This window comes from Carassius gibelio, chromosome B8 (assembly GCF_023724105.1).
Source record: "Carassius gibelio isolate Cgi1373 ecotype wild population from Czech Republic chromosome B8, carGib1.2-hapl.c, whole genome shotgun sequence".
Taxonomy (NCBI): domain Eukaryota; kingdom Metazoa; phylum Chordata; class Actinopteri; order Cypriniformes; family Cyprinidae; genus Carassius; species Carassius gibelio.
The window spans coordinates 26960737-26988570 of NC_068403.1; the positions used below are offsets into that span (position 1 = coordinate 26960737).

The 27834-nt window shown below is 37.2% G+C and overlaps 2 protein-coding genes across 3 annotated transcripts; one reads left to right on the top strand and one right to left on the bottom strand.

The window, feature by feature from the left end:
* On the top strand, nt 1–7835 carry LOC127963191 (Y-box-binding protein 1). 2 transcript variants are annotated; one of them, XM_052562959.1, is made up of 8 exons: nt 1–306; nt 2337–2400; nt 2611–2644; nt 2733–2822; nt 4182–4499; nt 4612–4697; nt 6558–6822; nt 7507–7835. In XM_052562959.1, exons 1-7 carry the CDS (start codon nt 201–203, stop codon nt 6784–6786), a joined length of 927 nt encoding a protein of 308 aa, XP_052418919.1. In that variant the 5' UTR covers nt 1–200; the 3' UTR covers nt 6787–6822; nt 7507–7835. The 2 variants fall into 2 exon arrangements, with proteins under 2 accessions (XP_052418919.1, XP_052418918.1); XM_052562958.1 differs by having other exon boundaries at nt 62–306; nt 4612–4709.
* Nucleotides 7755–27297, bottom strand: arhgef16 (Rho guanine nucleotide exchange factor (GEF) 16). Its single transcript, XM_052562915.1, has 15 exons — nt 27144–27297; nt 24992–25560; nt 23132–23183; nt 22539–22699; nt 22204–22260; nt 19345–19505; nt 18020–18172; nt 17792–17921; nt 11040–11114; nt 10643–10735; nt 9596–9750; nt 9072–9209; nt 8436–8503; nt 8219–8320; nt 7755–8106 (listed from the first exon to the last, which is right to left on the bottom strand). The coding sequence occupies exons 2-15, from the start codon at nt 25475–25477 to the stop codon at nt 7967–7969; spliced, it is 1971 nt and encodes a 656-aa protein (XP_052418875.1). The 5' UTR covers nt 25478–25560; nt 27144–27297; the 3' UTR covers nt 7755–7966.
* Between the last annotated feature and the right edge of the window lie 537 nt (nt 27298–27834).

The following is a 27834-nucleotide window of genomic DNA, read 5'->3' on the forward strand; positions in this document are numbered from 1 at the left end:
GAGGGATGGGTGGAGAGACGTGAAAGAATATCATCCGGCAGCTTTACTCGGTCCGTCCAGTTCGATCGGCAGCGGGAGCGGAAAAAGGAAAGCGGAGAGCCTGAAGGCAGCAGCCCCCACCACCGCCGGCCCAGGTTACCATCTAGCACCGGGAAAACACACTAGAGAGCCACCGCCGGCTTTACCAACAAGATAACAAAATGAGCAGCGAGGCCGAAACACAACAGCCGCCGCAGCCTGCCGCCGACGAGGAGAGCCCATCCAGCCCGGCAGCCGCAGCTACCGCGGGGGATAAGAAGGTCATCGGTAAGCTTTTCACCGAAGCCTCAGCCTTCTTGGATTCGGGATTTGTTTATTCAAAAGAATATATTTGTTTAATACGTCGGCACTGTAATGTTTAATACAAATGAACGGTAGCAGATTTTTAGTTCGGGAAAGCGCATGGCTTCACGGCGACGTTATCCGGTCATCAACTTAACATTAACGTTACTGTATTCCCTTGGCTACCTGATCATTGTTTTTGTTACGGAGTTGTCTTTACTTCATGCATTTAAGTAACTTACGTACGTTAAATTTGAGACGTTAAACGGTCTCAGTCATTTAAAATGTTCGCTCGCGTGCCGCGTTCCACCAAACCGCCATGACGCGTGCTCGACTCCGAGGCCTGCTTCAGTGAACGCGCTTCTCAACCATAGACTGTAGGGTCTCATGCGCTTTTCACACCATAGAGCCGCGAGCGTTATTTACTGCCCATAAACCAATGATACGACTAACGTTACTACATTTATATCAATATATATGTTTACTTTTCATTCCGTCGATGTTTACGGTGACTGAAACAGATGCTTGAGCTTGGCCTTGATCGTGACATGATGACCCAGATCGTTATTAGCTATAAGTGTGAAACGCACGACGTTACACTCCCCCAATAAACGAGTCCAACTGTCGGTTTTATACTCAAAAGATTATTTCGCTGGCCGGTTTCTTGTTTGAAAGCGAATATAAGCCAGGCTAAAGTCGCTCTCTCTTTGTTCGCGTGGGACGTTTGACGCGTCGCGCATACGTGTCAATATCTCCATTAACGCCATCAACGCCGTCTCCTGAAGATGATCTCAGCTAAGATGCAGGCGACTTAAATTACATATTGCATATGGATCGTATAAGACAGTGTCGTCTACCTGTGTCGCGACCCCCATATAAAATGTCCGCCATGTGTTTAGATGATGGACGCTTCTTTTGTCTTGTCTGCTGCTACAAGCTCATAGCACTTCGAACATTTAGCCAGAAACGAGAATCACGTGCCTGTCGAGCTCTAAACAAAAACACATCATCTCGTGATGCCTGCTGTGTGCTGTAGTAAGGATTGAGAATCGAGACTGTTTGGCTTCGATCCGGCCACATGGCTGATGCTAGTGTGCTAACTGCAGTTAGCATCTCAACAGCATCACTTCCTACTTCAACTCCACATGATGGCAGAATGAATTGGCTTACTAATAAACTACAGTGTAAACTATATTTTTAACCAACACCAGGTCTTCTTTCATCTCTCTCTCTCTCTCTGTCTATATATATATATATATATATATATATATATCACACACACGTTTTATTTTTCTAGGTGGTGATGATTACTCTAATACATTAAAATTAAAAACGTTTTAATATTTAGAGGGAACGTGTGGTTGAATGTCATGGTATATATATTATTTCCATGACATCCCCCCACATATGGATAATTTGGATATAACTTGGTCTCTATGATGTAGACACACACAAAATAATATATCTGGTGCCTACTTTTTTACTTTAACTATGGAGGAGAATGGCTACCAGCAGCTGTGTTCTTACATTCTTCAAAATGTCTCATGTTCAACAGAAGAAAGAAACTTTTAAGTTTGGAACAACTTGAGTAAAAGATGACCATTCAAATTTTTGGATGAACTGTCCTTTTAAACCCTATCTTGATTATTTTAGACTCTTTCCTGAATGTTTTCTTCATTCTGTATTTAACATTTTGGTCTTCATAAGATGGATCGGGGGTTAAAAATGTGACCTCTGTAGGTCAGGGCCTTTCATGGTGATGGAGGCACTTCTGATAAGAGCAGCTGCCTTTGCATCACAGTCTATTAAAAGCTCCACAGTTGGAGGTTATAAATAGTGGACTCAAAATGAACTCAACTCGCCAAGGATGGCTTTTAAATGACTTCTCTAATTTGATGCATCTTTTTCTCTCAAACGCAGTAGCTTTACTAAAATAAATACTTGTATAAAATCATGTCTGATATTTCAAAACAATCTTGGTGTGGTTTTAAACCATTTTTTCCTCCTCTTTAAAGCAACAAAAGTCCTGGGGACAGTGAAGTGGTTCAATGTCAGGAACGGCTACGGTTTCATTAACAGGTAAATGACATTCTCTAAAGACTCTCTAAAGTGATATGTGGGTCAGGGAACATCCGCAATCCTATTACAGCCTTTATGTGCTTACAAAGCCAGACCTGGCTCGCACTAGCACACTATTTATTAAAATATTTAACTTGCTCTTCAACCCTGCATGCGTGTTTGTTCTCCATATGTTCTCAGTTATTAAAGTTTCACTCTGAATTTTTGCAGGAATGACACAAAGGAAGATGTCTTTGTGCACCAGGTAGTTATTTGCTTTAATTGTCAACATAATGGCATAGCAATGATTTGGGTGAAAATGTGTTTTCTGATTGCTTGTGTTTTGTATCCAGACTGCCATTAAGAAGAACAACCCGAGGAAATATCTTCGTAGCGTCGGGGATGGAGAGACTGTGGAGTTCGATGTTGTAGAAGGGGAGAAGGTGAGCTCCAGTTTATATTTAGAGTTCAACCAGTTTCACACTCCTTTGGCTTTACTGCACTGTTTTGGTATTAAAAATAAGTATTTATGGCATTAAAGGTTCTCGTTACGGATGGAACAATGTATTATTTAATAATAATTATTATTATTCATTAATGCAGTACCAGTCAGTTTTTGAAAACGTTTTGATCCAAAGCCTTGACTTAAATTCTTGAATTTTGTACACATTGTCTGAATATCTTGAGAGTCATGACTGAATTTTTGGGCCCTTAAGTGTCCATCATACATGTGAACTTATAGGTTGCACTCTGCTTATTCACGAAACTTCATATTTAAGATGCTTTACATTTGTTTGGTCACTACATGATTCCAATATTTCCATTTTTCATAGTTTGACTTTTAATCTCAAACAGGTTAAGTATTAATTAAAATAACTTAATGTTTTAAATGGTCCTAACTACACACTTTGTCATAAGGGGTTGCTACCTTAAGAACTAGTGTCCTGTAATCTGCCTGTGAGATCACGATACATATAATCAGGCTAATTTATTCAAAAATTTACTTGTAATATTATTTTACCTGGTTTCATTGCTGGAAAGTGAACCAACTCGCGTGAGGCTAAAAGCAGCCTAATGTTTTTAGTGACTGAATTTGTTTTTAACACAATGATTTAAAAGAAACCATGTAATGTACTAATTATGATGCTTGCGTTCCTCAGTTATTCAAACAGCAGCTACAGTAAACTAGCAAAGAGCACTTACATGTTTACATGCACAAGTATATGCAGTTTAAAAACCCTCCCGTTATAATCAGTGAAGCGGTCTACACTTTAATGGATGAATCTCTTATTTACATCTGCTCTTGTTTCTGACGAGAGAATTTGTAAGTTATTCAGTCAGCGAGCACACACTGTACAACAAAACTCCACTGTTTCAGCAATGACTCATCTGAACGCCTCTGATTGGCCATTTCATTCATAGTTAACGGAATCAAGTGTGGTTGTTTATCATGTGCAATACTGTAAAAACTTAAAAAAAGAAATATGATGGAACAAATAATCCCTAATGTTAATTAGTATTACTAGCTTGATGATGATACTCGTCTTGCTATTGTCCAAGACATCAGCCACAAACAATATACACAATGCTATTGTCTGTTGGCACAACCCTAGTGGATCCAGGGTAAAAATAGTTAAATTCCATTAAACCCTTTAACAAGATATTGATTAAATATCAAATTTCTGCCCAGACTTTTCAAAATGACTTCCAGTAAGTTTCTCCATTCTGCGTCCATTATCCAAACTAAATGTGTCTGTTGAATTAGGAGATATTCGATATACATTTTTTCTTCATTCCCTCAGGGTGCCGAGGCAGCCAATGTTACTGGCCCGGATGGTGTTCCTGTGCAGGGCAGTAAGTATGCGGCTGACAGGAACCGATACAGGCGGTTCCCACGCAGAAGGGCCCCCCCTCGTGACTACCAGGAGAACTATCAGAGCGACGGAGAGGGACGGGAAAAGAGGGAAGAGGAAGAAAACGCCCCAGAGGGTGAGATGCAGCAACAGCAGCGTAGACCCACCTACCCCGGCAGACGGCGCTACCCTCCATACTTCGTGCAGAGGCGTTATGGCAGACGCCCCCCATACAGCAACGCCCCCCAGAGAGCAGAAATGACAGAGGTAAGCTAAAAACTGAATCATGAATTTGATATTGCATTAATATAGTGTTTCCAAACTAAATGATTGTTGTTTGAAGCTTTTTTGCCTGAGACGTACTCTTCTTGACTTCTAGGGTGGGGAAGGTGAGGAGAACCAAGGTGGTCCAGACCAGGGCAACAAACCAATGAGGCAGAACTACTACAGAGGCTTCCGACCAAGGTTCAGAGCAAGGTTTACATGTCGTATTTGCAGATGTGATGCTGCAGCAGTAAGATGAGCAAGACTGCAGTTAGAGCCAGACGAGATTTCAAATGTTCACAATATTTGAAGTTAAAATTAGGCAAAATTTGTGTATACTACATAGTTTGGCTTTTAAATCCCCTAAACAAGGGTCCCTTAAATCTGACCCTGGAAGGCCACTGCCCTGCAAAGAAAATGAATCGATCAATAACACAGTCCCTCTAGAGGAGATTTATTTCTGCGAACAAGAAAAATGTTTACTCAAATTGCATTAATCAAAAACAAGAAAATTTTACCATTGATTATTTATTAGTTTAATAACTTCTATTTATCATTAATTCATACAAATTCACAAATTCTGGTTTGACTTAATTTTTCTGTATTCTGTACTTGATTTATACTATCAAAAATGCATACAAATTTAACAAATTCAATTGATGTTTTAAAACCTTTATTTTATATTTTCGCAAAGGGATGCACAACAAAGATTTACTAAATTAAACATTAGGCAATTTAATTTTTTTCCCTCATTTTATGTAAATTATTATTTTAGAAGTAGGCTACATTATAGTACAATCATAATTTCTTAAGTACATAACAACGCCGCTCTTTCACAGGGAGACATGCGAAACAAACAGATTAGCCTCTATATTTATATGGTATTGCTTTTGTCATTATTTTACAGCTTTGTTTTTTATTTATTCATCAATCCATCAAATTGCACATTTTATGTGTCCTCTGCAGAGTAGCTAGCTTCTGTAAATTTATTTTCATGACTGGATTCTCACTCCGCATCACAGAAATCATAATGTTTTAACCTTAAATTTATAAATGGGACATAGCTGTATCTGCATGGGATGATGATGATGTTCTGAATAGGTAAACATGTTCGATGCATTTCCTCGTTTTGCAGTCGCTTTCAAACCACAGGTTTTGCAAACTGTCTACCTTCAAGGACAAATAAGCATTCGTCTTTTCTATATAAAAAGTATTCCCATTCTAGTGCCAATTTTAACTCTTATTTTGATGTGGGATAGAGATAACTGCCTCTGTATCTGATGTTTCTCTGCTGTATGTGTGGGTGGAGCAAGAAAACAGTTAGGGGCCGTTCACATATTGCGTCTTTTGCGAACTCAAGTTCATTATTTCAGATGTAGACGCGCACGCGGTGCGAAGTGTTGTTTTTTTTTTTTCCAGGCGCGTCCGCACCGCATCGAGTTAAAAACATCTCAACTTTTCAGAATGATGCTAGCGCATTAATTTATGGAGTCTTCATGGAGAGAGCAGGTCATAGTTGCTTAGCAACAGCAGACGCCTAAGGGGCGCAATTGCCCGAAGGCTTCTTCCACGCGGTTTTAGGCACGATATGTGAACTGCCCCTTTGGTGGAAAGTTGTTGCCTAGGCACAGGTGAGATTCTGTGTCTTATTTTCTGTCAATACCGTAGATAAGCAAATCTACACGGTCAGATAATCGTACATGTTTATATCACAGTAGATCGTTACAACCCTAGATGAAATGGTCTTATGAGTGATACAGCATGATATTTGTTTTTCCATATTGCTTGGAAAACATGCATATATATATATATATATATATATATATATATATATAATGTGCAGAAGTTTTTTTTGTGTGTGTGAATGGTTCTATTGGCCAGCTCTAGTTGAAATGTAGTTTAGCATGACTGGTTCCTTTAATGGCTAATTCATTGCTTGTCCCTGATGGATTCTCTACACTACAGCATCTTCCTATTTTGTGCAGTTTATTTAGTTTGAGCCTTTAGATTTGTTGGCTCTTTGAAGCTTTGTGTGTAAGTGCATTATATCCTGTCTCTTAGGGGTCCACCACGTCCCCGGCCGGTGCGGGAAGGGGAGGAGGATAAGGAGAACCAGGACGAGGGTGGGCAGAACCAGGAGCCCCGTCAGCGCCGCTACCGCCGCAACTTCAACTACCGTCGCAGACGGCCCCAGACAACCAAGCCTCAGGACGGCAAGGACAGCAAGGCAGCTGACGCATCAGCCGACAAATCAGCCGCTCCCGAAGCTGAACAGGGCGGAGCAGATTAACCACCACCGGCTTGAACATCTACACCATCTGGCCGGGTGGGTGCTGCATGTCAATGAGAATATACTTGCTTAACTAGTTTTTGACTGGTGTGGTTTCTGTCTTCAGGTTTTGTTTCTGTTTTTTTGGAAACATGTCCTAGTCACATTTCACACTGGAAACCAAAATGTTAGTTTTTTTGTACTTAAGAAAATAAAACCTATTTGAAGCATTTAGATTTATTTTGCTTTGCTATTATTTTCATAAAAATTAAGCATGTTTCACCTTGAATTCATGGTGTAAAAACATTGAATGTATACATCCTGGTCATTTTTCTTTTTGCCTATTAAACAATTTGTTCTAAATTTATGGTTACCTTGCATAATTGTCATGAAAATGCTCTATAACCGGATTTAACATTTGTAACGTTTTCTTAAAATATTTTTTAAATGCACTTTAGAATAAGCTATGACTTGTATATATTTGTGAAGTATGCTTTGTGTGAATGAATTGTGGTGTTTTATCAGCACATAATTGTGTGACAGAGTGGGAGGGGATTGACTGTAGATAATGGATGTTTCAGCTTCAGTTTGCACTTTTCATTGATGAAGGGCTAGATGATAATGCTGTGGATTTGATTCAGCAGACAGTCTGGCACACGCTTGTGCTTGTGCTAATGATTGATAGATCTGAGAAGTTTAAACATGCTAACCTCTTCTTTCTTTCTTTGTTTGCATTTGCAGTTTTGTCAAGCAGAAACATCCAAGATCTGAGCAATAAGAAACAGATATGACTTCGATCGTCTAAGCTTGCGAAAATGCATTTCGACCAGATCACCACCAATTGCCTGCAGACTCTATGCAGACCTGTTTTCTTTTTCCATTGTTTTTGTGACAGCTAAAAATTTTGGGGAAACAGCAGATGTTTTTCTACATCGGTCTTAAGTTTTTACACCAAATGGTTTTTTAAAAGTAATTTGATATCTGGTCAGTTTGACATTTTTAAATAACTTTTTATGTATCCAAACATGAATTTTAACTAAGGCAAGCTGAAATAAAAACCAGAAACAGTTCCTCTAGTGTGAGTGGTGTTTTCTGTGATTAACAGTTCATGAGGTTTATCTAATTCACATTACTAACACCTTACACTTATTTAAAATCATTAAATCTCTGTGAACAGTGTTCTTCAGTGTGTTGAGTCTGCTCAGACGTCCGTCTCCTTGCGCAGTCGCTCCATTCGCTGGATGTTGTTCTCCATGGCGGTGCGGTTTGTGATCTGAGTGGCACAGTTGGCAGGAAACCAGCCCCTCTCCCCATCTCTCATCCGTTCTCCATGACACCAGCCTACAGCAAAACAGAGGCATTAACCTAATTCCTCCATTCACATTTAGTAAACTATTATCTAAAGCAACCAAGAAAAAGGGCATGTGAATAGCAGTTGGTCGACCCGGTTTACCTTCCACTTCCTGTAAAACGATGACCAGTTCCGCCTGCTGCAGGCTCAGCTCATCTGGTGCTTTTGGCATATAGGCTTTGGTAGCTTCATATTGAGGCAGGTCTTGGACGCCAAAACAAAATTAAGTGTTATTGATAGGACATGCTATAGGTAATCAAAAGTGATTACCAAGAATTAATGTGCATGAAAGGCTATTTTAAGGACAAATGACAATCACCATCATTAGCGATGCTCTCGCTTTTTTTGACGTTGTGGAGTGCAGTGATCCATCGAGCTCTGTCCAACCTAAAAAAAATTCCGAACAATATCAGTTACAACAGAAGTAAATAAATCTGAGAGTTAACATTTAATTTGTGCTCTTTTCAGTGCAGCTACTGTCGTGTTAAACCAGTCTTTCAGTATAATAATTATAATGGTATAATTCTTAAAACATCCCCTTCAGGCTGTGATTCATGTCTTTTTGCAGCGACATCTTGACATTTTTAGTAATATTACAATACAACTGAACTGAAACAACCTAGGTTTACTTGATTATCCATGCATCATTTCCAAGAAAATTTGAGTTAAAATGAATAAATAAATAAAAGCCTGATTCTACAAATATGAACCCCCTCCCCCCCAAAAAAACATGGCAACATTAGATTTTGCATAAAGCTTCAAGTTAAAATCTCAAGTTTCTAGTGACCATTTCATCTGTCAGGCTTTACAGGGTTAATTATGACATCATGTCACATATATATTTCTGCTTTCACATCATAAAGGGTGAGAATCATTGATGCTGGAATATTCCTTAACATCTGGTTTAAAGAGGAGCTCCACCTGCTGATGAACAGGTGTTTCATGGGTATCTTACCTGCTTTCTGCCACGAGTATCGTCTGCTCGCTGCTGGGACTCATCAGCAGCTTCAGATGGAGTTTGGCGTCTGTCGTTTCCTCTTCCATCTTAACCTTGTCCACAGTGGAGTAGTCCAACACAACATAACTCTCCTCACTAGATGAACACATTAACATCAGTTCACACATCAGTAAAGCAGCATACTCAAGTCACATGATAGCAAGCGTGGTGCATAGCCAGAATACTTGGACGACCTTCTCCTACATTTGTGTGCTTTATCATAAACACTGCATCTTTTTATACAGTTTATATGTTAAATAGTAACACTTTACGATAAGGTCCTGTTAGTTAACACATTAACTATCATTAACAATGAGCTATACATTTGTTACAGTATTTATTATTCTTATGTGGTTAATAAAAATACATAGTTTATTCTTGTTAGCACACAGCCATTACATTATCAGGTTTGTCATTGAGTCAGGATCAGGAGTTCATGAGCAGTGCTGTGGTCTGAGACTGCACAGAGACACACGTCTGACCTCTTTTTCCTGGTGATGATGAGCACATCATTGAAGAGGAACAGATAGCAGCTCTTAATGCTGATGGCTTTCCGGAAGATGCTGAGATCATCCGTGTACACGGCCAGCTCACCGCTCTTCTTCAGCCAGCGGGATGACGACACTAACGGGAAATGCTAAAAACATGCAGAAGTATTTAGATACTAATAGAAAAAGGTTGAGAAACAATCTTCCTGTCTTAACGCACATCCCTCCCTGGTCTTTAGTGTTTTTCTTCGCAATCATCTATTAAAATATCTTGCTTCTGAAATGACTTCCCTTTGATCTCAATCTTATTCTTCAACTTAACTCTTGACGTCTGGCAACCGCAGTTATAAAAGCTTGAAGAAACGTCACTTTCAGAACAAAAAGTACAATGTCACTGGGAAGAGTATCTTTTAAGTTTAAGTGCTTTTGGCGTTTGAGTGTCAGCTTTCAGAAATTGTGACAAGTTAAAACTTTGTAAGCGGTAGAATTTTTTTTTTTTTTTTTAAAGGACCGCTTTCTTTCAGGTGCATACCTTAAAGGTACCAATACGCACCATTTTGGTACAAAGGTACCACCCCAGTGACAGCTTTTGTACCTTTTATTCTGAGATTGTTGTTACCAATGCAATGTTAATGCCAAATGAAAATAAAACATTTTCAAGATAATTAACCAGCGGTTAAATACGGTTAATAAATCGAGAGTAACAGAAATCTTGATCGTGATTGAAATACAATTTATTGTGCATATTCTGTTATGTTCATGTGGTTTTGGCGATCTATTATTATTATTATAAAAATAAGTGCTGTAAAGATAAAGGTGTTTTGATGTGACTCTAAAAACCTGTTTTTATGATCCAATAAATTACAGATGAGTAAACTAATTTATTCACCATTTAATTTAATAACTACTTCATCCACAGTAAATGCATTATTTTCTAATGAAAAAATACCTAAAAATCAAGCCTCATCTGGGTCAGAAATATGAACAGTTTGCTTTGAATGTATCTGTTTTAAGAGTAACCTAGCCTGCCTAAACATGTACCTTGATTTTACCGAACTCCATCTGTTTCTGGATGGTGTACATCTGCTCCGTCCGCTCCATCCTCCGCGCTCCATCATTACAGCACTTCACCAGCTGAAACACACACATGGATCAGCTGTGAAAAGCTGCTTCAGTGCAGGCTAGAGTTTGTGCTACTAAAACCTTTATAAAAAAAACGTTTAAGTCATATTCAAGGCAACTTCCTCATTCATGGGAATACAAGTGAACTGCAATCACACTTGGCTTCTAGAAAACAACATGTCGTTCCTTAACCTCTGAGGTTTTGTTAAATAACAATAGTCGTGTCTACTCGTCAAGGAACAACCAGATCAACTCGTTTTGTAAAAAGGTGTGTTATTACACATCCCTGGTTGATGTAAAGTGAGTAACATCATACCTTACTGATCGCTTTAAAAGCCCAACAGGCTGCGTAGTACTCGGCGGTCTCTTTAGGGGTCTTCTGACAGATGGTCTGCGTAGATGTGGAAAGACGAAATCACTGTAGTTAAAACATGCTGCCATCATTATTTATTATTCCAAACCTGTATCGGTTTCTTTTTTCTGTTGAACACAAAAGATGATGAATATGGGGGTAACCAAACTGTAACGGACTTCCACAGTATGGACAAAATAATTAGGAAGTCAGAGGGCAGAAATACATTTATACAGGGTTGAAATAACTTGAAATATTTTCATTTTTGGGTGAACTTTGCCTTTAAGAGTGGAGTCTTGCTTTTCTAACTTGCTTATTATTTTAATGGATTGCATATTAAAAACAAATCTTTATATTTCTCTTCTATGTTAACTGATGTTGACACAAGCCGATGTTCCCGAACCTTTGCATGGCATGTGTTAATAGAGTTTGAGTTCTAGTCATGTTGAATGATGACTGTACAGTTAATATGCAATGATGCTTGCAATGCAAAAATACACGAACATTAGAATAAGGCATTCATTACACACCTCATTTCTAAAACATTAGCAGAATGAACCATTTGTAAAATCATGCTTATTATGTAAATTGTCCAAAAGAAAAAGAAAAAGACGACAAATCCAGAAAATTATATACAGTGGGGCTCGAAAGTTTGGGCACCCCTTGCAGAATCTGTGAAAATAAGAGCAATTTTCAAGAAATAAGAGATACTAAATGCATGTTATATTTTATTTAGTACTGTCCTGAGTAAGATATTGTACATAAAAGATATTAACATTTAGTCCACAAGACAAAAACAAATGCTGAAATTATTAAAATAAGCGCCGCAAAAGTTTGGGAACCCTTGGTTCTTAAATTAAAGTTATTTTAAATTGCAATAATATTTCTAAGTATTGCAGTTTTCACTATATTTTGATCAAATAGCCTACAATATTTATTTCTTTAATTGCTAATGTGATCTTTATAAACCACAGTCTGAACACAATTAAGCCTTGCTTTATGGTTGACCAAAACTGGGTTTATCTAATCGTGTACTCAAAGCTGCAGTCAATGTTTTTTTTTTTTTTTTGCATTTGTAATGTTTTAACTTTTGACGCTCTAGCGGTTAATAAACAGAACTGCTTGCATCTTGCGGAAGAACATCGTTGCCGGATCTACTTCTCTCTGTTTATGTCTATGAAGAATCACAAAGGTACTGGGTTACTCCGCCGCGGTACCCCCGAAGCAATCTAAAATAGTCTGAATATAAACACTTACTATAGGTGCACCCTAGTGATTCAGGACAAGCTAAAAACACGGTTTGGAAAATGGATTCATGGTGTACTCGCTTATTATATATATTTTGTAAATTTTGAACACAAACAAAGTTACGGACCGCAGCTCTGATTGGTTGTTTCTTACCAGGAGCGATGTATTTCTGCAAATGGCAATAGAACACTGGGAGGAGCCAGAGGAGCTTGATTTTATCACAGATTATCTGTCTCATATTCTACTGTCAGGACATAATAACAGGTTTAATAAATATGTAAAAAATATATTTTTACAAAAGTTACCTACTGCAGCTTTAAAGGGTTAGTTCACCCAAAAATGAAAATTAGCCCATACTTACTCACCTTGAAATCATCCTATGTGTTTATGACTTTCTTCTTTCAGACGAATCCAGTCAGAGTTATTGTAAAGATGCTCTTTGATCTTTCAAGCTGTCTGATGAAACTCAGCAGATGTTGCACTCCATCGGTCCAAGAGAAGTTAAACAGAAAGTGTCCCACACGGATCCCAGCGGGTGAAAAATGGCCTTCTGGAGCGAACTGATGCATTTTTGTAAGAAAAATATCCATGTTGAAAACGTAATAATCACTTGACCGGTGAGTCTCGTGAAAACAGGAGCACAGGAAGCAAAGGTTCCTTACTTTAGCAATGGAAAACCGTCTCCTCTTGAGCTTATATCAAAATCCTCCAACATTCTTCTTCACAAATCCTCGTGTACTTCTAATAAGTGACGGTTGTGTCCTGATCTCTCCTCTGTGTTTCCACGTGCATCACTTCTGAGCGGCGCATGCACAGAGACCTCGTACATCATCCGTCTGGAGCACAGGGAGCTCAAAAATGAATCGATTCGCTACAGGAGGCTCTGTTCACACCATCCCAGCCATGGGACACACTTTTTTGTAATGGATGATCTTTTTTTATGAAACTTCTCATGGACCGATGAAGTGCAACATCTGCTGAGTTGCATCAAATAGATTGAAAGATCAAAAACCATTTTTAAAATAACTCCAACTGAGTTTGTCTGAAAGAAGAAAAGTCATATACACATAGGATGATTTCAAGGGGAGTAATTTATGGCTTAATTTTCATTTTTGGCTATACTATACTATTCTAAACTAGTGAATAAACTGCAATAAATGTGAGAAATGCTAAAGATTTGAATAAATGTTGGTTTGACTGTGTATATGCAGTAGCGTGTATATATATATATATATATATATATATATATATATATATATATATATATATATATACAGGGGCGCTGCTGAGGATTTTGGGCCCCATGAAAAGAATCTTGACAGGGCCCCCAACACAGCTGAGAGTTTTTTCATATTAATTTACATAAAATCATGCTCTTTTATGGTATTTTGACTATCATTCTCATATATTTAAGTCAATCAGACAATTGAACTCCATCCCATGTCCATCCACACCTGTAATTTGTCCTCTGTAATACTGCACTACTTCAGTACTGTATAATGTATATACTGTGCATAGCTGTACATGTGTAATATAGTGTATTCACCACTGATCTATATATATAGATCAGTGGTATTCACATATATTTATATTTGTATGAATATTTGTACTGTACACTGGCAATGACAATAAAGTTAATCTAATCTAACCTGATATTTTTAACATGACAGTTGAAATGTAACAGAAACACTGAAGTGCGTTTGAGAAAATTGAGTTCCCTTATCATGCACTTTTAACATTCCAACAGCCACCAGCATTCATTTTAACCGCAACATTTAAACTTATGGTAATTATCTTTGATGAACATGGCATCATTTTGACCGTTTTGAAATTTGCATAGTCAGTAACTTTGTCTAAATAAATCACAAAGCCTTGCTGCTCCCTGACTTTTCCTAAAACTACACGAATTTTCATTAAAACTAGTTTAAATATTTATTGTGTGAATAAAAACAGAAATATAATAATTTCTATCTATAACGTCCACAGGCAGTCATTTTGCGCTGTTTAAATTGAGTTTTGCCGACGGTCTGGATCAGATAATGTGAAAGTATTATGTGAAGATGGTTGGCAGAGATGAATCATGCTGTATTTGACAATATAGGGGACAGTGTAGTAATACAACTCCACATCATCTTCAAGAGAGGCACTGAAACCTCACAAACAGCTGATAGTTCGAGTTCATGAAGTTACTGCTTGCAAGACAGGTGCAACAGCGTGGACCGCAGCCGGGTGCTGAAAGTGGGCGCCGTCTCGTACAAAGATGCCGACACCGGCTGCATGTGAGGCAAAGCCGTGCACCCTCTGCACCCTGCTCTATCGAAACGTGCCAACTTATCGAAAAATGCTACCGTAGAGACCTAGGGCCTCATGTACAAAGCGTGCGTACGCACAGAAAAGTGCCGTAGGTTACGATCATTGTCACGGGCGGTCCACTAACAATTTAGGCCTACTTACAAACCCACTTTTTCTTGGGAAATGTTGGGTAACATACTGTCGACCCTTTGCCTCTTTCACTTCTCTTATTTTTTTCTCTTTCCGTTTTTGACTTCCAGATTTTTGAGGCATTTTCACATCCTCTGTCAAGTTGAATCTGCCGGCGCTATTGTGTTGCCTTGGTTACTGGATACAATTTGGGCGGACTAAACCATTTTATGATAATCGAGAGGGGTAGAGGGGCCCACGGACGTTTGTGTTTCCTAAACAAATACATTTTTTGACACCAGGAAACAGCAAATAGAATAATTTAAAGTTAATAATTTTTACTATCAAATATTTTTTTTTAGCACCACAATTTTATTGGGGGCTTCTCTGGGCCCCCTCTTAGTCATGGGCCCCGAGAATCGTCATCGTTTACCCCCCCTTTACAGCGCCCCAGTATATATATATATATATATATATATATATATATATATATATATATATATATATATATATATATATATATATATATATATATATATATATATATATATATATATATATATATATAAGCCTTCCAAGTAGACAGTAAAGGTTTTTGTCATGCTTGAGCTTTAGTTAGGAGGCAATTTGAAAGTTAAGTTGGCGACATAAATGCAATGTTTAGGTTTTATTATTTTTATTACTATTATTTTGATTCATGCCTTAGTTTTAGTTTGTACCTTTTTACCTTTTTTAAAGTAATTTTTTTTCTTTTTTTCTTGATTTATAACTTAATATCAGGTTTTAATGTTTACCTTTTAAAGTAATGTGAAATAGATTTTTGTATTTTTAATTTATGTATACTTTTATTGTATTAATTTGTAATTGATATATTTGTATTTTGAACGTAATCTGGCAGTTAAATGCATTAAATGGGTATAGTTATAACAGTATTTAATGTATGCTATTTCAGTAAAAAATATTTATCTTTCTAAAAAGGATACTAATAAGTTGTTTATTTTAAGAGATCTATATATATATATATATATATATATATATATATATATATATATATATATATATATATATATATATATATATATATATATACACACACACACACACACACACACACACACACTACCATTTAAAAGTTTGTGATCACTTGCAAATTTTCCTAAGAAAAACACATTTTCGTGCAATTCACAAAAATTGTATCCATTTTACAAACAACTAAAATTTATAAAATAGAGCAAGTGTCAGTCCTCTACACTGATCTCATGGTATGGCTGTTAATTCAACATTTCATAAGACTAATAGATTAAGAGAAAACCATTTTGCAATTGTGTTGCACAGCTGGGAACCGTTGTACTAATGGAGCAAACAAGGGAGCATAGCATTTTTTAGGTTAGTTTAGTATTTTGTTTACAGGCTCTAAATGGCCAGAAAGAACGAACTTTGATTACGACCCATCATTCTGTTGTTTTCCTTAGAAAGGAAGGCTACTCATTTCAAGAAATTAAAAATGTCTTATCATACTGTTAACTATTAACTGTTAACTGGCTTTAACAAGGACAGAGAAAGACCCTGATGCACAACTGAGCAAGAAGACAAATATCTGAGAGTGTGTTGTTTAAGACAGACGCCTCACAGGTCTTCAACTGGCAGCTGCACTCAATAATACCCATCAAACACCAGCATCAACAGTGAAGAGCTGGCTTCAGAAGCGCCAAGAAAAAGCCATTTCTCAGACTGGCCAATAAAAACAATAGACTGCTATCCCAAGATTTTGAAATGCCATGTAATGCCCTGTGGACAGCACTTGATCGGAGCCAATTTAACTTTCATCCTGCAGGACAGGAACAGGATGATGACCCAAAACACACCTCCATTGCTGTTTGAAGATTGAGCAGTGCGCTGGAGATCTGTCTGTAACGGAGTAATGCACAGTCTCTGGGTCTGAACCCTGTTGAGCGTTTGTGCAAATCTCATCAGATCACCTTGAAAAACTGACAGCCTGTAATGGCTGCAAACCGTTTTTTTTGTTTTGTTTTAGTTTTACCTGATGGAGGCAAAGTTTGAAGAACACATTCATCATTTATATCAAAATCATTATTTCTAACTCTGAAAATGTTAGCACGTCCCGTTCTTTTGCTACATTTCCTATTCAGACTAATTTCATGTGTTTTCCATGGAAAACAATCTTAAGTGATCCCAAACTTTTGAGCAGTAGTGTATATTAACACATTTCAGTAATATTTGTAATGTTTTTTTTTAATAAGTCTCTTCTGCTCATCAAGGCTGCAAAAATCCTGAAAAAAAAAAAAAAAACGAATCGTGCAAAAATGTTTCAATGTTTCAATTACAAAATAAAATAAAGGTTTCTATTGTAATATCCTTTAAAATTAAATTTATTTCTGTGTTGCAAAGCTGAATTTCCATCAGCCATTACTTCAGATATCATTATGACATGCTGATTTATTCTGTGAATTATCAAACAATATAAATCTTAATAAAAAAAAAAAACTTTTGAACAGTAGTGTATATTGATAGAACAGATTTCTATTTTAAATTAATGTTCTTCTTTGGAACTTTTGTTTCATCAAAGAATCCAAGAAACTATCACAGGTTCCAAAACAATATGAAGCAGCAGCACAAGAGTTTCATCACTGATAATAAATCCTCAATATGATTTCTGAAGATCATGTGACACTGAAGACTGGAGGAATGATGCTGAAAATACAGCTGCGCATCACAGGAATGAATTAGATTTAGATGTATATTATAACAGAAAAATGTTATTTGACATCATATTATTATTTCACAATATTACGTTTTCCTGTGTTTTTGATCACGTAAATGCAGCCTTGATGAGCAGAAGAAACTCCTGTAAAAACATTTTTTAAATTCTGATCCCAAATTTTGACCAGGAGCATTTATAAACTTTATTTTATATTTTTTATTCCAACACCTAAGAGAGCTTGAAGGCAGTGTTAGCGCAGAGCTGGAACTGAAGTCCAGGTTGGATGACTAGAAGCTGTGTTTTACAGGAGGATTGTGTCTCTTACGTCTAAAAGAAGTGGCAGACGAGTGATTCTCTGCATGGGTAAGATGAGGAAGGAGATCATGGGCAAACCTCCACACGCTTCACTGCACTCAATCTGCTTCAGAGTTTCTCGAAACGCCTGGTTATTTGACCTAAAACACAGAAAAGAACCATAAATCACACCGAAATCCTATTAACAACTGTTTTGCATTTTAGCCTCCGTTCATTATTTTATCATATGGGTGCTTACTGTAGTTTCTGGAGCGTTCTCTGCTGGAAGGTCTCATTGGAGCAGTATACAATGTAAGGCTGGAAATGTTGAGTCGCATATTTATTCACTATATCACTGATGTCCCGGATCACAGGGTGTTTCTGGTGACGTCTATCCAGATCCTCAAAAAACCTTTGAAACATTAGATATAGTAGCTTATATGTGATTTTCATATGCCAAGTGTTGCATTCCACATTTAAATGCAAAAAAAAAAAAAAAAAAAAATTACCAATACAGTGGAAAGGCATTTGAATATTTCTTTAGGAAACTGACAAAAGGGAAATAGTGGGATGTGTAAACAGCGCTGTGCAGAACCAGACCACCAGGGGGCGCGAACGCCTCATGCAACTCTCTGTGCAGCTCACTGAAGCTCTCCAGCATTTTAAAATAAAAAGATACAAATGAAAAGCATGCATCATATCTATAATCTTCTGGACTGTTATTACTCACTGTTATAGTGTGATTTGAAGGGCCAATTATACATGAGCACTATAGTAGAATGTGTCTGGTTTCTATTTCTGAAACCTGCTATCCTTAGTTTGAGAAAAATTGATTTCTCCTAGCGCTGGCCAACTTTAACACCGCAGCTTCACTTATTATTTGCCTCTATTGTCAGTATGGGAAATACTCTCTAGGTAAGATAAATTTTACCCATTTATATGCAAAAGACTTTCTCCATAAGCTCCTATCAAACAGAAGGTTTGGAGTCGGTTATTTCCCAGCCCTAAAGGCAACTCCCAGACTGGAAGGTCTCACTCCCACGATCCAGCTAATTTAATGTGCTCGTTTCATAAACAAGACCGGGCCGCATGACACAACATGCTCGAAATCTTTAGCATACCACTTCACTGAATGAGCCACAACACTGAATGTCTCCAGAAGAATCATGCATTCACAGTTTCTGAGGAACAGGAATAAAAGTTTCATTGTAAAAGTGTGAAAGACTTTTTCAGTGAAACATGAATCCAGGAAGTGGGAAGCTGCTTAACCAGTTTAACCAGCGAGTCTGAACACGTCTAAACTCCTGCGTGAACCCAGATCCAGCTTTTTAATCATCTGTATTAAATCTGCCTCAGAAACGAGCTGAACCGGTAACTCCAGAGTCACACTCTGCTTGCCATATTTCACAATGTTTACATCCATTTCAACAGAAATATGCTTTTCATTCATTAACTATACAGTATATAGTGTGTGTGTGTGGTCTCAAACACTCCTGAAAACTCACTAAAAGATATTTTCTAGACTTCATTCTTCACTGGTGATTTGCCACATTAGTATTTATGACACAAGAGAAAACTGTGTACCGTTTGCTGACGTCCTGGATGACGGATATGTTGGAGAACAGATGATGGTGCTCTGTGGTAGTCATGGTCTTCTTCAAATCTGCACTCTCTTTAAAATGAGTCACCAGGATACTTAAACTGTGCAGGTAGGAATATTCTGACGTGATGATTTCAAAGATGGCCTGCACACACACAAAATAATAATAATAATCACTTGTGGTGTATTAAACAGGTAAAGAATAAAACAATGTTTCAGTTTGTGACATGGAGAAGGGATCTGAACTTGTTACAGAGAAACCCTCTTATCACTTGAGCCCACTCTTAAAAATCCAACAAACTGATCTGAAGAACATAGGATATAGTAACATCAACAGCTTTTCAAGTCAGCAACTAGAAATCCCTAAAATATACAATGTATGTATAGTATAAAATATATAAAACGAAACCAAAACAATAATTGGAAGAAACTTCAAAACAAAGAATTATTAGTCAAAGGTTGTCCAAGAGTTAACTGTGTGTGTGTTAACGTGCAGTTCTGTTAGAGGTGCGTGCTTAGGCCAGCATTACCATTTCTCAAACATAAAGTTAGTTATTTAAACAATTAATCTTTGGCACACAAGCTGTTCCACCCCTTCTCCGCTTGAATGCACCTAAGGTCATGTGACTTAAGGAGAAGTGCGCCAAGAGTTTTCTAAGAGTCAGACTTGTAATCTTCTCCTAGTGGACGGTGAAACCACATAGACTTATCACTGTAGGATGAATCGAACCATATGTGGAGACCACAATATCATATGCAGTAATATCTATACGAACGATCAGAGATCTCCTGTGTTTCTCTTTCTCTCCTGAAAAGACCTTTCATTTCAGGAATAATAAGACACTCTTTAGGAATGAATGGGCTTTCCATGAAAATCCACAATACAGGCTCATTTAAAGCAGCAGGAGGATCAAATGATCAGCTAGGAGTCAGATGTCTGGGTGTGTCTGTGTGAGAGTGTGCTCAAAGTGAACTTTAGTATTTACACAGCCATGTCAGTGCACCCATATCAACACAACAGCCATCTGACAATGACTACACCAAAGGACATCACTGACTAGTGCCAGCCAGAAATATATACACAATGAATCTAGAATATAAGTTTGCTCTTTTTAATTAAATTACAGAACTGAACTTTTCCATGATATTACATTTTTTGAGATGCACCTGGATTTTATATATAAACAAACAAACAAACAAATACACTGGCACATCTAAAAAAAAAATAATAATTTCATGAAAATGTTATTTATTTTTTTGTAATTTAATTTAAAAAAACAAACTTTTATTCTAGATTCATTGCACCCAAACTGAAATATTTCAAGAGTTTTTTAGTTTTAATTCTGATGGTTATGACTTATCACTTAGGACATTTTTTATTCAGTATCTCAATTTTTTTTAGCTTAATTAGTTTGATTAATTTGGAGTATAAATACTGGGTATCTCTTGGGCTAGTTTAGAACATGCAACCACAATTATGGGAAAGATTACTGACTTGACAGATGTCCAGAAGACAATCATCAACATCCTCCACAAAGAGGATGAGCCACAACAGGTCACTGCTGAAAGGGCTGCTGTTTACAGAGTGCTGTATCAAAATATATTCATAAAAAGTTGACTTAAAGGAAAAAGTGTGGGAGGAAGAGGTGCACAAGCAACAGGGATGACTTCAGCCTTGGGAAGATTGTCAGGGAAAGCCGATTCAAGAACTTGAGAGAGCTTCACAAGGAGTGGACTGAAGCTGGAGTCAGTGCATCAAGAGTCACAACACTCAGACGTGTTCAGGAAAAAGGCCCCAGAACCAAGCTACTCCTGATCCTGAAAATACCTCAGAAGCATTTCACCTGGGGTAAGGAGAAGAAGATCTGGACTGTTGCTCAGTGGTCCAAAGTCCTCTTTTCATATGAAAGTAAGTTAAGCATATCATTTGGAAATCAAAGTTTGGAGTCTGGAGGAAGACTGGAGAGGCACAGAATCCAAGCTGCCTGAAGTCCAGTGTGAAGTTTCTGAAGTCAGAGATGATTTGGAGAGCTGTGACATCTGTTGGAGTTGGTCCATTGTGTTTTATCAAGTCCAAAGTCAATGCAGCCGTCTACCAGGAGATTTTGGAGGACTTTATGCTTCCATCTTCTGTCAAGCTTTATAGAGTTTGCTGACCATGATATTACTGTGCTTGATTGGCCAGCGAACCCACCTGACCTGAACCTCACAGAGAATCTATGGGGTATGTGAAGAGGAAGATGAGTAACATCTGACAAACAACACAGAGGAGCTGAAGGACGCGATCAAAGAAACATGGGCTTCAATAACGCCACGCTGCATTGAAGCAGTAATTCATACAAAAGAAGCCCTGACCAAGTATTGAGTGCATAATTAAACTTACTTAAACAGTTCTGTTTGTTTGTTTGTTTTTTTGTGGATTGATCTTTGAGAAAATATTCACTTTTTTTAGATACTGAATTTTAAATTTTTTAAGCTGTAAAACATAACCATCAGAATTAAAATAAAAAACCTTAAATATTTCAGTTTGTTTACAATAAATCTAGAGTATAAGAAACGAATCACTTTTCTATTTGAATATATTTTAAAATGTAATGTATTTCTGTGATGCAAGCTGAATCTTCAGTAGCCATTACTGCAGCTAATAACAACCAATTATTAATATTTGAGCAGCAAACCAACATATCTACATAATAAATATACTACATTTTATAATAATAAACCTAATATTCAATATTAAAATCAGTTATTTTAAATTGCATTATTTTACAATATTACTGTTTTTATAGCATTTTTATCAATAAATGCAGCCTTGATGCGCATAAGAAACCTGAAATACTCACTTCTTGTCTTTTGCGTTCTTCAGGGGAGATGGTATCCAAAATGCCCAAATCTTTCACCTAAGTTTGAAATAAAACAATAAATGCACTTATTAGGAATCAGCAACATCTTTTATAAACATGAGCCTATTTTTATATATTATTTATTTTCCTTTAAATTAATAAAATAATGCAATGCATCTATGTCTTAAGCTGAACCAAATCATGAAATAGTTTCTGTGAAGTCTCTAAATGTAATATGCTAATGCAGTATAGTGATACTTCTCCTCTCTCAGGGGTTTGAGACACAGCTCGATCTGGAGCGAGTGGCCCTTCAGCAGGCGTTCGGCTCTCGTCACCTGTTGTAGTTGACTCCAGGTCATGTACGCTGCTCTGTAGTTCTTCACCACGATGCCCTGATCCTCCTCTGGAGGCTCGGTCGGTGACAACTCATCGTCCTCTGTGCTCAGGCTGCTGGCGTTCAGGCCTCGCTCCTTGATCTCCTGGTAAAACCGCGGCTCTGTAAGATAATGAACAACTTTAACACGCTGCAGTTCATATAGTATCACTTTTGACGTTTCTGGCCTTAGAAGTATTACAACGATCATTGAAGGAATTACAATCCATCTCACTTTACCCAAAAATCAAATCACTGGGTAACATTAATAAGGTTCCACTACATTAGATTTTAAACATTTCCTTATACAATAATCAAATCAAAAGCTGTAGTAGTTAATATAATTTACTGGACCTGAGCTAACATGAACTAACAATGTATTGTTTATGTTTATTTAATTTTAATAATTATTGACTATGTAATGGATGGACTGATGCTGACTAACGGGTCTTATTATAAAGGGGCTACTGCTGATTGTATAGTTTTTGAAGTGCATTCAGTTCATCAAGGCAAACTTAGAAAGTTCAGTTTTTGGAAAAACTTTGAACAACAAACCATCTTTAAAAGAGCCAGCGTGCTTCCTGTTCCTGATCCTCCCCAATGTTTTCTGCAAGGAAAGACAGCATAAACACACATGACAATGTGATTTTTAGTTTCCTACAGAATGAAAAACTTAAAATGTTCTTTGATGGTTGACAACTTAAGAAAAAATGCATTAAGAGTTTCTCATACAGTATCTTAATAGATGACATTAAAACACCCCAAAACTCTTCTGATGGCTATATAATTAATATTTTTGAATAAACTGAAGAGTATAGAGCTGAAAGTAACGCTCAGGGAGAGATATTGGGAATAGTCCTAAAAAATGAACCAGGGATACATACGCCAACAGTTTAAATGTGTTTTATATGAGCACATGTGCTGCACACTCCAGCATGCATTTATGATTACGGTAATGAGTCAAAATCCCATTTGAGTCACCATTTGGATTTAAGCCATCAAATACTGAAGAGTCTAGAGTTGGATCATTTCTGCAGAATTCGTTTAGCAATTCTTTTAACCCTAACTGATGCAGTGTGCAACTTATAATTTCTAAACCTTGTCAGAAAGATGTACCCATGTCCATATACCAAGATAACAAAGGCAAGATTCACCAGGCTTCATTTGTGAAATCATGTTTTAGTGAGCATGAGGATTGATTTATGAATGAACCTCCTGAGACGAAGCCTGCTGACAGTCTTTGAGATGTGCTGGAGTTTACAGAGTGGTTGGACTCTCCCATTATCAATGCAAGATCTCAGATGAGCATTAATATACAGATTTATGGAAATGATGTTGCATGATGAATGCACAATACAATCAAAGCTATATGCAGTCCAATGAAATATTAGAGTGTGCAACCTTCGGAGAAATTAAAATGAAAATGAAAATCTACACACTGCGTCAGTTACACTTTATTGTCAAAAGTATTGGGACACCCCCTTCTACTGAACAGGTTTGACTACTTTAGTCATTTCTACGAATGCAATATTTAATGGTATTCTAGGGAAATGTGTGCTTCTAATTTTATAGCAACAGTTTGGACAGAACCCTTTTCTATTATATCATGACAATGTCTCTGTGTATAAGGCAAAGTAAAAAAAATAAATGATTGATTCAGTCAGTGTGGAAGAACTTGACTGGTCCAAGTCCTAATCCCAGCTGAACACCTCTAGTGTGACTTTAAAAGCAGACCTCGAACCAAAAACTCAACACCAAACACCAATGACTTGGGCATACACTATACAGACAAAAGTATTGGGACACCACCTTCTTCAGAACAGAAAAAGGCACTCCCAAAACTGTTGCAACAAAAATGAAAACATAGCGTATTTTATATGTTGCAATAGTTCTGGAAATTCTGGAAGTGTCTTTTTGGCTCAAAGTCTGCATTTAAAATCACACCAGAGGTGTTCAGCTGGGATTAGGACTTGGACCAGTCAAGTTCTTCCACACTGACTGAATCAATCATTTATTTTTTAACTTTGCCTTATACACAAAGACATTGTCATGTTATAATAGAAAAGGGTTCTGTCCAAACGGTTTGTACTCATGGAAATGGTCAAACCTGACCATTAGAAGGGGGTGCCCCAATACTTTAGGCAATATATAGTGTATGATTAAATTAATCATTGCCAAATCTTACAACAAGCCAGAAATATATGCAATAATGATGCAATCCTAAAATCTTAAGTATTTGCTTCTTTAAATCTAGATTCTAATATGCTTATAATAAGATCTAGATATAAATGCTTTTAAAAATAACACTCCCACAATATATTTCACAAATCCTGACTGTGGATTCAACAAACGATGTTCATTCGAAAGCATCCTGGGTGGTTTAATAACAAAATAAACCGAAAGCAAGACACTTGCCTTGCGTCCTGATTTCTGTGGCTGCTTCTGGTTGACCGGCTTCTCTTCGCCGACCGGTGAGAGCACTTCTGTTTGGAGTTCACTTGGCAAAGCGTCAAGATTCAGACTAGTGACGGCAGCACGGTACGATTTATTCCTGCGATTTCTCCTCAGCGAAAACCCATCGCCCAAATCGCTGTCATAGTCCTCCCAGGAGAGGTCGGGGGGCAGGGTCACCACGGTGGTGTGATGGCGGTTTTTTGGGCGGCTGCTCACAGCCAGGTTCTTGGGAATGAGCTGTCGAGCGCCCTGCTTGCGAGCCGCTTCGCTCTGGGTGCTGAGCACTACAGTCCTCTGCTCATCCTCAGGGGAATCCACTCGGGACAGGTCGATGCTCGAGGACGAACGTCCAGACGGCGGCTCCAGCTGGAGGGCTGAGCTGAAACGGCTCTCCGGAAGAAGGAGAGACTGGTTCCCCGTGGAGCCATAGGAGTTTCTGTGGGACATGGCACCTTCACCCGGTTTCCTGATCGGCTGTTTGTCACTTGAAGAACATCAGTTTGGGGTCACCAGCAGACCACAACACGAACCTGTTACAACAGAGATGGGTGGAGTGACAGAATGAAGTTCAGCTGTAATTCTGATTGCATGTAATTTGAGACTGCAAGGGTGGAAGCCTTTTCACGATTTTAAAAGATCTCAAAGGAAGACCAGCACTGCACGTCAACAGAGCATTCACTAAACCTGTAAAGAAATATTCACTACCTCTTCCCACTCATCAACAAAGTACTCAGTGAAGTCTAGGTGAACATTACTATGATCTAGACTTTGCTAAAATAATGTAATTATCACCCGAAGATAATGAAACCAGTCCAGCTCACATTTCACTCCAAAACCAAAATGGAGCACGTGTTTAGTTTTATATTGGGACATTATTTTAATAATAATGGTTAAAATTATATACTTTTGGGATTAGTAATTGCATTTTTGCATTACTGCAATTTCTTGATTGCAATCATTTCCCCCCAAATTCAAATATGTATGTTGTAAATCTGCATGCATTATGTATGTTGCAAGATTAAAAATAAATGAAGCAATAATTAAATAATGGAGTGCAGACCATTTTATTCTTTTGAAATTCAAATCAGCATTAATGATTAGCATCACCATAAAAAACACTTAAAAGTATATATATTGCTTCAGGTCACATTTATTAAAATTGCCCTTTATACGACAGATTATTTCAAAGCATCTTATTATAATAATAAACAGGAAAATAACATTCAACGTTATAGAAATTATATATGATGAAACTATTCTACTTTTAACTGTGAAGGAGAAAAAAGATTACTGCGGCAAAGTGTATTATTTAAGAAATGCGCAAGCATCTCTACAGGAGGCAGTTGTGTCTCATTAACTATATTTACTCTCTTTTAAAAATATGAACTAATATATTCATCTGTAAATAGCCTTACATATGGAAAATATAACCAAATGTAAATATGAGTAATCAGGAAACAGGCAACTATCATTTCAGTTACAGGCCTAGGCCTATACTACAACAACGTGTGTAATATTACAGCATGACACAAAACATTTCATCTAGTCCCTGAAGGTAATGTCTGTTTTAATTCTATTTTTACACATTATCAAAGCATGATCCTCACTGCCGCTGTTACTCCGCCGGTTATTTTCCCGGGAATCCGATCTCACACCTGTCTGGAATGTCCCTTGATCACGGAAACAGGTGCACGAATCAGGTTCAGTTTCGTATACTCATAAAATTCTTAAATAAATAAATAAATAAATAAATAATGGATGGTTCTTCACGGAACCACATATGCAAATAATAATAATAATAAAAAAACTTTATTTCAGGTGCGATAAAACAACATTATATATTACCGCTCATTACATAACAGAAATCCCTGTGTCTCATGACAGCTGTTGGTCAATTTTTATATATATTTAGAGAAGTTTTCTTTCTTGAGCAGTTTTCTTGACATAGCTATTGGATTAAAGACACTAATGCTGAAATATTTTAACATATAACTGATCCTAGTCATCTGTACATACCACTGTAACAGCATTTCACGACCAGATCGACTGGTTATCTGAACAAGAGCACTTTTAGTCCGTTTAAAGGCCGTACATAAATACAGGATTGACTTACCCGGCTGAAATCACATGCACCGTGATTCTTAAATATGTGCAGATGTCAGATTTCTCTGCACGGATCCTGAACATATATCTTTTAGCAGAACTTCAACGCATTCCTGCACCGACACGGCCTCAGTGTCGCTCGCGCTGCGTCTCTCCAGGTGAGCCAAGCCACACCCACTTCCTCCAAATCCATATTTCTGTACATATGAGATGGCATTCATTTGCGCACTTATGGGCAGATATTTTATAAATAGTGGTTTTCTAGTTGCCTACTGTAATGGTATAATAATAATAATAATAATGATAATAATAATAATAATAATAATAATAATGCACACTGCGCCATCTGCTGGTAAAGTGTCACTACACAAGCTAAACCTTTACTGAAGTTGATTCTTTTGATTAAGTGATGGTAGTTTTATACTTTTATTTTTGTAGTTTGATACGATATTAATATATATATATATATATATATATATATATATATATATATATATATATATATATATATATATATATATATATATATACACACACACACACAAATTCAATTCAGTGATGTTTCAAGATATTGGCAATGAAATTTGTAACCTTCAGTCCTGTAACTTGTGTTTATGAACCTTCAGCAAAAAATACACAATTCTATTAATGAACGTATTAAATTAATCAAATTGCTTAATAAAGATATCTTCTATTATTTT

Coding starts and splice junctions, on each gene's coding strand:
- LOC127963191 (XM_052562958.1), top strand. CDS start 201: ATGAGCAGCGAGGCCGAAACACAACAGCCGCCGCAGCCTGCCGCCGAC. Junction 2,401..2,610: donor GGCTACGGTTTCATTAACAG/GTAAATGACATT, acceptor GAATTTTTGCAG/GAATGACACAAAGGAAGATG. Junction 2,823..4,181: donor ATGTTGTAGAAGGGGAGAAG/GTGAGCTCCAGT, acceptor TCATTCCCTCAG/GGTGCCGAGGCAGCCAATGT.
- arhgef16 (XM_052562915.1), bottom strand. CDS start 25,477: ATGTCCCACAGAAACTCCTATGGCTCCACGGGGAACCAGTCTCTCCTT. Junction 11,115..17,791: donor GTCTGCCACTTCTTTTAGAC/GTAAGAGACACA, acceptor ACATCTACGCAG/ACCATCTGTCAGAAGACCCC. Junction 8,504..9,071: donor ATACTCGTGGCAGAAAGCAG/GTAAGATACCCA, acceptor AATTTTTTTTAG/GTTGGACAGAGCTCGATGGA.